The sequence below is a fragment of the Dipodomys ordii genome, unplaced genomic scaffold, assembly GCF_000151885.1.
Source record: "Dipodomys ordii isolate 6190 unplaced genomic scaffold, Dord_2.0 Scaffold217, whole genome shotgun sequence".
Classification (NCBI taxonomy): domain Eukaryota; kingdom Metazoa; phylum Chordata; class Mammalia; order Rodentia; family Heteromyidae; genus Dipodomys; species Dipodomys ordii.
Window position 1 is genome coordinate 785163 of NW_012267433.1, and position 11190 is coordinate 796352.

Below are 11190 nucleotides of genomic sequence, written 5' to 3' on the forward strand. Positions count from 1 at the left end.
GTCAGGCGCTGGGACGCAGCGTGTCTGCGGTTAGGTTCGAAGCCCGCCCTGGCAGACACAGCTGAGGGTCCCGCACCCGACTCACCACCAGAAAAGCTGGACGTGGGCCTTGGGCGCGAGTGCCATTCCTGAGTGAAGTCGGGACCGGAGGCCCGAGTTTAAACCGCAGTACCTGCACGAAACCCCAAGGTCGTTGTAGCCCTTTATCGTGATAGGTCTGTGCCAATGCCTTCTGTCCTGCCATAGCGAAAAAACCATCTTTTTGGGTGGGGTGTGGGCCTTGAACTCAGGCCCGGGCGCTGTCCCTGAGCCTTTTGTCGAGGCTGGCGCTCTGCCAGTCTTTGAGTGGTTCGTTGGAGATGAGTCTCACCGGGACTTTTTGTCCCTGTTGAATTCGAACCTCAGTCCTTAGATCTCAGCCTCCTGAGTAGGTAAGATTACAGGCATGAGCTGCCAGCACCCGGCTGTGAAAAATCTTCATAAGGTCTTTAGCCCTGGTTATGGTAGGAACTTATTTTCCTCCCGGAGGACTGAAGAAATACAGGGGCATCGGGAAATCTGTCTTCCTAGCTTGACTGTTTACCTCTCATGTAACATAGATGATCGTATGAAGGATCGTATGAAAATCTTGTAGATGTTAGTCTGCTGTTTTTTGGGACACTCTCAAATATGTAGCCCAGGCTAACCTTGAACTTAAGACTTTCCTGACTCAGCCTTGTGATCTCAGCTTTTTGCTGTTTATTTGGAGATAAACATCTCTTGGATTTGTTTTCCAATCTTCTCTGAAAGTTAATGCTCAGATGTCAACCTCCTGAGTTGCTGGGATTGTAGACATGAGACACTGTTGCCTGGCTTAAGTAAATAAATAAGGGCAGCAAATAAATAAATAAGGACAGCAAACTTACATTGCAGCTCACTTCCTGTACCTTCCAGAATGTTTTTTTTTTGGGGGGGGGGTCCAGTCGTGGAGCCTGAACTCTGGGCCTGGGCACTGTCCCTCAGCTCTTCAGCTCAAGGCTAGCACTCTACCACTTGAGCCACAGTGCCACTTCCAGCTGTTTTCTTATGTGCTGAGGAATCGAACCCAGGGCCTCAAGCATGCAAGGCAAGTGCTCTACCACTGAGCCACCTTCCCAGCCTCACCTTCCAGAATGTTTTGGCCACATTAAGAAGATACCTTTTTTGCGGCTGGGAAGGTGGCTCAGTGGTAAAGTGCTTGTCTTGCATGCATGAGGCCCTGGGTTCGATTCCTCAGCACCACACAAGCAGAAAAAAAAGCTGGATATGGTGCTGTGGCTCAAGTGGTACAGCGCTAGCTTTAGGCTGAAGGACAGCGCCCAGGCCCAGAGTTCAGGCCCACGACCGGAACAAAAGAAAAGAAAAGAAGATGCCTTGTATTGTAGATGCTTTTCATCAGATAATTTCTCTCTTCTGTTTCAGTGTCTTCGGGGAATCCACTTTCAGTATTTGCCTCTACAGGGAAGACTGACTTCATTGTCCCAGTGGTTCTTTTCAAAACCACCCAGAGGTACTTGTCTATTCCTCCCTTCCTCCCTTCTTCCTTCCTTCTCTTTTTTTCTCTCTTTTCTTTATTAAATAGTTGTACAAAAGAGTTGCAGTTCCATAAATCAGATTACAAGTATAATGCTTCCTGGTTGATGTTACCCTTCCTTTATTTTTCCCCATTTCCCCATTCTCATCCCTATTCTCATTATTCAGTTCATTTTTTTACATAATGCACATTGAATATAAAAACTGCATTTGCTCACCCTTCTTCTCCTCATCCCTGTGCATTCCCCCAAAACACATTTCTGTTTCCTGGTACTGATTTCAATAAACAGTACATTAGTTGTTCAAAGGAATTATGCATTTGGATTACTTCCTTAAGTTTATTTTTTTTATTTTTTTGCCAGTCATGGTGCCTGAACTCTGGGCCTGGGCACTGTCCCTCAGCTCTTCAGCTCAAGGCTAGCGCTCTACCACTTGAGCCACAGCAGCACTTCCAGCTTTTTCTGCGTATGTGGTGCTGAGGAACCGAACCCAGGGCCTCATGAATGCAAGACAAGCACTCTACCACTGAGCCACCTTCCCAGCCCCCCTTAAGTTTATTTTTGTGTAAATGCATTGAACCCTATAGATGTTATGGTGCATAGTTGTATTTTAGATCCAGCTTCCACATAAGAGAGAAAACATGTGCTGTTTGTCTTTGAGCCTGGCTTACTTCACTTAACATGATTTGTTCTAAGTCCCATCTGTTTTCCTGCAAATTACTTATCTTCTCTTTCTTTTACCATTTACAATCAGTAGCAGTATGAGGGTTAGAGGAACTAGCAGCTTTCTCAGAGTGTCTCCAACAGTGGGAGCAGTCTCTTTATACCTTACCGTGTGTGTGTGTGTGTGTGTGTGTGTGTGTGTTTCTCTGAGTGTCTCCAACAGTGGGAGCAGTCTCTTTATACCTTTACCGTGTCTGTCTGTCTGTCTGTCTCAGGGGTGGGGAGGATATGGGGACTGTCCCTGAGCCTGTTTTGCTCAAGCCTAGCGCTCTACCACTTGAGCCACAATGCTACTTTTGGTTTTTGAGTGGTTAGTTGGACATAAGAGTCTCACAGGGACTTTTCTTCCCAGGCTGGTTTTGTACCATGATCCTCAGATCTCAGCTTCCTGAGTAGCATCTTTACCTTTGCCCTTTGGATGTCTTAGTAATACTTAGTAATACTGGCAAAAAAGAAATTCAGAAGGAAATTGCTTAACGAATCTTTACTATATAGCCGGTGTGTGTGTGTGTGTGTGCGCGTGTGTGTGTGCGCGTGTGTGTGTGTGCGTGCGCGCGCGTGTGTGTGTGCGCGCATGTGCGTGTGTGTGTGCGCGCGCGTGTGTGCTGTGTGTGCGTGCGCGCGCGTGTGTGTGTGCGCGTGTGTGTGTGCACGCGTGTGTGTGCGTGCGCGTGCGTGTGTGTGCGTGTGTGTGTGTGCGCGCGCGCGCGTGTGCGTGTGTGCTGGTCCTCCTGGGGCTTGAACTCAAGGCCTGGCCACTGCCCCTCACCTTTTTGGCTCAAAGCTAGTGCTTTCATTTGAGCTACAGCTCCACTTATGGGTTTTGTTTGGTACTTTATTGGAGATAAGAGTTTCACAAACTTTCCTGCCCATGCTTGCTGTGAGCATTGTCCAACAGATTTTAGCCTCCTTATTTAGGGTTACAGGTATGAGCCATGGGCACCTGACTTTGTAGAGGTGATTTTTAAGAACCAATCAAGTTTCATATTTGAGGGCCACAGGCCTGAGCTTGGTCCCTTGTGTGCAGGGTTAGCACTCTCAAAAGCCCCTTGAGAGCCCTGTATCTTTACAGAAAAGGTATTCTCAGCTTTTATGCCTTTCTTAGGACCTGGAGCTGCATATTAATTGTGTCAGGTAGAAATAGGTACAGGAAGTTGCTAAGTGCTGGTGGCTCATACCCTTAATCCTAGCTACTCAGGAGGCTGAGATCTGAAGACTGTCTTTGATGCCAGCCTGTGCAGGAAAGTCAGTGAATCTTTTAATTCAGTTGACGAGCAAAAAGCCAAAGGTGGAGCTCTGGTTCAAGTGATACAGCACTACCCTGCTCAGAAAAGCTCAGGAATAGTGCCTAGTCCCTGAGTTTATTTTGTTTGTCGGTCATGGGGCTTGAATGCTGGGCCTGGGCGCTGTCCCTCAGCTCAAGATGAGTGCCACAGTGCCACTTCTGGTTTTCTAGTGGTTTGTTGTAGATAAGAGTCTCATGGGCCGGGCGCTGGTGGCTCATGCCTGTAATCCTAGCTATTCAGGAGGCTGAGATCTGAGGATCTTGGTTCAAAGCCAGCCTGGGCAGGAAAGTCCGTGAAACTTTTATCTCCAATAAACCACTAGAAAACCGGAAGTGGCGCTGTGGCTCAAACAGTAGAGCACTCACCTTGAGCTGAAGAGTGCAGGGACAGCGCCCAAGCCCAGAGTTCAAGCCCCACGACTGACCAAAAAAAAAAAAAGAGTCTCATGGACTTTCCTGCCTGGGTTGGTTTTGACCCATGATCTTCCCATCTCAGCCTCCCAAGTAGTTAGGATTACAGGCGTGAGCCACAAGTGCCAGGCTCCAGTCCCTGAGTTTAATCCCCAGGATTGTCACGTGTGTGCAAGCACACATGTGTGTGAGTGCATGTGCACACATGCTCATGCACACACACACACAAGACAGGAAGAAAGCGGTCTTCATTTGATCCTGCTTTTGTTTTGTGCATATACTTTTTTCTCTTAAAGCACTCTAATTTTATCCTTTTTTTTTTCCCTTAAGGGTTTGAGAAATTTTTTAAGAGGCGTGGAAGAAAAACAGATTCAGAAAATTCAACAGCTCCAAAGAAAGGTAAAACTGGCTGGGCGCTGGTGGCTCACACCTGTAATCCTAGCTACTCAGGAGGCTGACATCCGAGGATCTCAGTTCAAAGCCAGACCGGGCAGGAAAATCCATGAAACTCTTACCTCCAATAAACCACCAGAAAACTGGAAGTGGCGCTGTAGCTCAAGTGGTAGAGCACTAGCCTTGAGCTGAAGAGCTGAGGGATAGTGCTCAGGCCCAGAGTTCAAGCCCCACGACTGACCAAAAAAAAAAAGAAAAGAAAGGTAAAACTGAAGTTACATGTTTGAGTAATTTGAAAGCATTCTGTGTTCCTTGGGAAGTGACAAATAGGTATGCCTGGGTGTATGAGGTTGACCTCATTGTGTATGAGTGCTGCTGCTTGTTCCCAAGTCATGCTTTTCTCTGTCTTTATCTTCATTTTTCAGTATTTTCTTTGCTTGTTTGAATCTAAGCCTCAGTGAATCATCTTTTAAGCTGCTTAATGGTTTAGTTATGTGTACTTGGTTTTGGAATTGGTAAAGTCAGTATTTAAAAGATGTGTTTCTCTCCTGAAATTATGAACATAAAATAGGAAGAAATACATAAAAGCATAGTGGGAGATATGGTGATATACCTTCCTATGGATGGAAAATTTCTTTTTTAATTAATTTAATTTTTTATTGTGAAATTACTGTGCAGAGGGGTTACAGTTACATGTGGAAAATTTCTTAAAATTTGTCATGGGGCTTGAACTTAGGGTCTGGACACTGTCCCTTAGCTTTTTGCTCAAGGCTAGTGCTGTCCCACTTTGAGCCATAGCACCACTTCCAGATTTCAGGTGGTTAATTGGAGATAAGATCCCCATGGACTTTTCATTCCGGGCTATCTTCGAACTGTAATGCTCTGAGTCTCAGCCTCCTGTGTAGCTAAGATTATAACTACGTGCCAACAGGCTTTCTAATATAATGCACTGGTTACAATTAGATGTCTGGATAGGGCTTTTTTTTTTTTTTTGCCAGTCCTGGGGCTTGACCTCAGCCTGGGCATTGCCCCTGAGCTCTACTACTTGAGCCACAGCGCCACTTCCAGCCTTTTCTGTGTATGTGGTACTGAGGAATTGAACCCAGGGCTTCATGCATGCTAGGCAAGCACTCTACCATTAAGCCACATTCCCAGCCCTCTGGATAGGTATATTTATGTATTTAATTTGTTTTAGGAGAATTAAACTCTGTCTTAGAGCAGGTAGACATACATGGTTCTCTTGTGAAGGCACTCTGCCTCATTTTTTCTTTTCCTTTGTTACAGCTATGGTATCCTTAGCAAAAAAAGAGGAGGTGGGGGAGGAGATTAAAGTTTAAGTCCAAAGCCAACAAGATGAAATTTGAGAGATTTTAGGTGTGTCTGGAGATACTTCTCAGATATGTCCTAGCCTCTTTTCACCTCTTTATTTCCAAAAGGTTACATACTGATTACATTTCTATGTTGGAAAATGTGTTTCTGTTCTTGAAATTCTTGTTCTCTGTAAAATTATATAGAACTGCTTTGTGAAGTAAGACTTTATTTTTTCTTAGAAACTGGTGAATCAAAGAATTCTGGCCCTGGAACAGATGGAAGCAAGAGAGGAAGTAAGCAGGATGACTTTACGTGGTGGAAACGGATACAGAAGGTTTGTGTGCATCTAAGGATCAGAACCAGATATCCTGTCACTTCTCCAGAATATGCACTTGCTGCAGAGCTGAGACTCTGTTTTATTTACATTTTAATCTGTTCCTGTTGCTATAACAAAATACATAAATAGAAATAAACAGCATGAGGGTAAAATGATCAAATCTTCTGTATGTTTATGCAGTGAAGCCCATTGTGGGACCCCTTTGAATAATTAATAAACATTAATTAAAAAGAACCAGCATATGAGGCACCAGTGGCTCAAGCCTGTAGTCTTAGCTATTTTAGATGTTGAGATCTGAGGAGCCAGTCCAGGCAGACAACTCTGAAAGGCAGTTATATGTAATTAACCAGTAAAAAGGTGGGGCCAGCAAGAAGTGGGAACTGGTGGCATGGCTCAAGTATTAGAGTACCAGCCATGAACAAAGAAACTGAGTGAAGCATGAGGCCCTAAGTCTAAGCCCCAACACTGGCATACATGCACACAAAAAAATAGCATACAATTATGCTGGAAAGTGGACTGTCAAGGTGTCAGCAGGCATAGTGTCTGCAAAGGACTTGGCCTGCTGCTTCCTCCAGAGAGGCCAATATTGTGTCTTCACATGGTGGAAAGACAGACTCTATTCTGTCGTGGAGATGGAGCCCTCACAACAATCAAGGTGTCCAAGGATTCCCTTCTTTCTTTGTATGTGTTTGCTGGTACTGGGGCTTGAACAGAGGACCTCGAGCAATTGATTGTCTTTTTTGTTCAAGGCTGGTGCTCTATCCCTGCTTCCAGCATTTTGGTGGATAAATTGGAAATAAGAGTCTCAAAGTCTTTTCTTTCTGTGCTTGCTCTAAGCCACAGTCCTCAGATCTCAGTCTTTTGAGTAGCTGGGATGATAGGTGTGAGCCACCAGTTCCTGGCTTCAATGGGGACCCTTAATGCCATTACTGTAGTAAAGTTCCAATATGAGTTTTGGAGGGACAGGTAACATTCAAGCTATGCAGTCTCTGCCTATTTAGGGCCGAGCTAGTGGATTAGTTCAAAGATGCTAAGACATAAATTGATTAAAATGCATGGAGATTTCTGTCTGAATTGTCAGAGACCCAGTTAAGAGAAGCCTAACTTGGCAATACCAGGGACAGACTCTTTACGAGGTTTTTGCTTCTCCTGGGGTATATACTGAGGTGTAGGTTTAGTGTTTGCTTGTACATCATATAAATGTTTTTACCTCCTGAGATGAATTATTTGGCTTCACTCTACTTTTGTCTTTCAGGAAAGGATGGTTTGGAGACTTCTCTGATACCATATGAAAAGAGAAAGTCTTTCTTTCTTTTTTTTTTTTTGGTTGGTCATGGGACTTGAACTCTGGGCCTGGTGCTGTCCCTATCCCTGTGCTCTTCAGCTCAAGGCTAGCGCTCTACCACTTGAGCCACAGCGCCACTTCCATTTTCTAGTGGTTTATTGGAGATAAGAGTCTCGCGGACTTTCCTGCCCAGGCTGGCTTTGAATCATGATCCTCAGATCTCACCCACCCAAGTAACTAGGATTACATTTGTGAGCCACCAACATCTGGCTTCTTTTTTCTTTTTGAATCTTTTTTGCGCTGGTACTGGAATTTAAACTCAAGACTTGGGTACTGTCCCTGTGCTTTTTTGCTCAAGGCTTACATTCTACCACTTGAGCCATAGCTCCATTTCTAGCTTTTTGGTAGTTAATTGGAGATAAGAGTCTCATGGACTTTCCTGGTGGGGCTAGCTTCTAACCGTGATCTTCAGATCTCAACTTCTTTTTGTTGTTGGTGGTGGTGGTCATGGGGCCTGAACTCTGGGCCTGGGCGATGTTCCTCAGCTCTTCAGCTCAAAGCAAGCACTCTCCCACTTGAGCCACAGTGCCACTTATGGCTTTTTCTGCTGATGTGCTGAGGAATGGAACCCAGGGCCTCATGCATGCAAGGCAAGCACTCTACTATTGAGCTACCTTCCCAGCCCTTGGCTTCTTGAATAGCTAGGGTTACAGGTATGAGCTATGACTACCTGGCATAAATGACTATTTTCTTTTTTATTTTTTTTTGGTCGGTCGTGGGGCTTGAACTCTGGGCCTGGGTGCTGTTCCTCAGCTCTTCAGCTCAAGGCGAGCACTCTACCACTTGAGCTACAGTGCCACTTCTGGTTTTCTGGTGGTTTATTGGAGATAGGAGTCTCACGGTCTCTCCTGCCTGGGCTGGCTTTGAACCGCGATCCTCAGATGTCAGCCTCCTGAGTAGCTAGGATTACAGGTGTGAGCCACCAGCGCCCGGCAATAACTATTTACATTAAGAAAACACCCTAGGTTTCAGAGTATGACTCAGTGCAGTGTGTTTATCTAGCAAATTCAAGGCACTGGGTTCAGTTTCCAACACTGAAGGGAAAAGACCGAAAAGAAACTGTATCATTTAACTAGAAAAAGTGTTACCTTTTCTTCCACAGGGAGAATTACCCTGGGATGACAAAGATTTCCGAAATCTGGCCCTTTTGGGGGCAGGTGTTGCTGCGGGACTTTTCTACTTCTACTTTCAAGAGCACGGAAAAGAGATCACCTGGAAACACTTTGTACAATATTACCTGTCCAGAGGTCTGGTGAGGGGACTTACAATCTATCAGCAAAGAGGGTATTGTGTCGCTATGCTCTTGAAGGAGGCTAAATATGCCCTAGAGAGGCTATGAGCTCTTGGCTGAGAGTCAGTCCATTGTACAGTTGATGTCCTGAGCAGACCACTGTAGGATATGGCCTACACAGTTTACTTTTCTATGAGTTACCCCAGCAGAATGGTGCTGGTTGCAAGCTACTATCACGTCATGGCTAACTTGGCCTTTTTTTTTCTTTTTTTTCTTTTTGTGGTTACTCCCTCCTCTCTCCCTATTAAGGCTTGAACTCAGGCTCTTGTACTTGTTGCTCACAGCTGGTGCTCTGCCACTTGGTATTTGCTTGGTAATTGGAGCTGGAGTCTGTTAGGTTTCTAAGCTAGTTTAAAATGGTGCTACCAGATGTACCAAGTTTTAGAAGCTTTTCTTACTTTGGTTGTTTTTTTTTTTTGTCAGTCATAGGGCTTGAACTCTGGGCCTGGGTGCTGTCCCTGCCCACTTCAGCTCAAAGGGAGCACTCTGTCACTTGAACCACAGCCCCACTTCTGGTTTTCTAGTGGTTTATTGGAGATAAGAGTCTCATGGACTTTCCTGCCGGGCTGGCTTTGAAACTTGATCTTTAGATCTCAGCCTCCTGAGTAGTTAGGATTACAGGTGTGAGCCACTGGCACCCGGATCGGTTCTTATTTATTTATAATGGAAGTAACTTCATATCCCAGGCTAAAATGTCTAAGATAGTAAGAGAACAAAAGTTGGACTGGGCTGCACAGGGTATGCAGGTAAGCTTGTGGCTGCACTGGTTTACTTGAGTGTCCTGCTTATTTCCTTATTTGTTCAGATCACTTCTCTATTTTTACTAGGTGGACCGGCTAGAAGTTGTGAACAAGCAATTTGTGCGTGTTATTCCTGCTCCTGGGACAACCTCTGAGGTGAGGGGTGGGTTTAAGGCCTACTGGCGCCCGGCCCAACAGTCCCTGTTAATGTGATAATTTATCAGGTTGACCTGTATTAACACTACTGTAAAACTGGATGCCGGTGGCTCATGCCTGTAATCCTAGCTACTCAGGAGGCTGAGATCTAAAGATCACAATTCAAAGCCAGCCCAGGCAGGAAAGTCCATGAGACTCTTATATCCAATAAACCACTAGAAAACCAGAAGTGGCTCTGTGGCTCAAGCAGTAGAGTGCTTGCTTTGAGCTGAAGTACTCAGGGACAGTACCCAGGCCCTGAGTTCAAGCCCCATGACTGACAAAAAAAAAAAGAAAAGAAAATACTACTGTATGATTAGTAGAGCAGGAGCCCTTTAAAGACTAAACTGTCATTGTCAAGTAACGTATGAGAACTACTTGCCAAGATTTGAAGGAGAGAACATTGAAGAGACAAAAGAAGGAAATGGAAAACGTTGGCAGTTGCCACTAGAACTGAGAACATGCAGTTTAAGTAAGGCCAGGACCAAAGGAGCCTCTGCTATTTACGTAGTTAGCCTGCTATCTCAGGGAAAGAGGCTTTGCTGGAAGAGGAGTCAGTAAACAAGAACTCAGGCTGTGGACTGGGGTGCGTGTGAGGGTGATTCTCCATGGGAGACGTGATGTGGCTTAAACTTGCTTTGGTCTCTGCAGAAGTTCGTATGGTTTAACATCGGCAGTGTTGACACTTTTGAACGTAACCTGGAGTCTGCTCAGTGGGAGCTGGGAATTGAGCCCACCAACCAGGTCACAGTGGTCTATACTACTGAAAGTGATGGGTGAGTGTTAGAACCTCTGATGCTGAGCATAAAATAAGATTCAGTGTTATGCCGGTCATAAGCCATAGTTCTACTTCTGGCTTAATTTTTTTTTATTATGATTAAGGTGTTGTACAGAGGGGGCTACAATTTCATAAGTCAGGTAATGAGTACATTTCCTTTTTTTGGACAATGTTACCTCTTTCTTTTCACTTTTTTTTTTTTTTTAATGAAGACTCGCATTAGGGTTGTGGGGCCTGAACTCTGGGCCTGGGTGCTGTCCCTCAGCTCTTCAGCTCAAGGCGAGCGCTCTACCACTTGAGCCTCAGCGCCACTTCCTGCTTTTTTCTTTTTGCTTATGTGGTGCTGAGGAATGGAACCCAGGGCCTCAGGCATGCAAGGCACGCGCTCTACCACTGAGCCATCTTCCCAGCCCCGTCGCACTGATTTTCCTGCCTACGCTGGCTTTGAATTATGATCTCAGATCTCAGCCTCCTGAGTAGCTAGGCAGTTCCTTTTCTTTTTTTTCTTTTTTTTTTCTTTTGGTCTCGGGGCGTGAACTCAGAGCCTAGGTGCTATCCCTGAGCTTTTTCTAGCACTCTTCTACTTTGAGTCACTGCACCATTTCTGTTTTTCTGACACTTAATTAGAGATAAGAATCACGTGGACTTTCCTAGCCTAGGGTGGCTTCAAACTGTAGATCTTAGCCTCCTGAGTAGCTTGGGTTACAGGCATGATCTACTAACACCCAGTTTTTCCTTTTTTTTTTTTTTTTTTTTTGCGTCCGGTCGTGGGGCCTGAATTCTGGGCCTGGGCACTGTCCCTCAGCTCTTCAGCTCAAGGCTAGTGCTCTA

General features: G+C 45.2%; 1 protein-coding gene across 1 annotated transcript in view; it reads left to right on the forward strand.

Moving 5' to 3' along the window:
- Positions 1-11190, forward strand: part of LOC106000398 (AFG3-like protein 1) — a 26791-nt gene that overhangs the window by 785 nt on the left and 14816 nt on the right. Inside the window, exons 2-8 of the mRNA XM_013035662.1 lie at positions 35-102; positions 1441-1528; positions 4300-4368; positions 5913-6007; positions 8458-8607; positions 9474-9542; positions 10233-10357. Of these exons, the coding sequence (XP_012891116.1) occupies positions 35-102; positions 1441-1528; positions 4300-4368; positions 5913-6007; positions 8458-8607; positions 9474-9542; positions 10233-10357 (664 nt within the window). The remainder of the gene's footprint in view (positions 1-34; positions 103-1440; positions 1529-4299; positions 4369-5912; positions 6008-8457; positions 8608-9473; positions 9543-10232; positions 10358-11190) is intronic.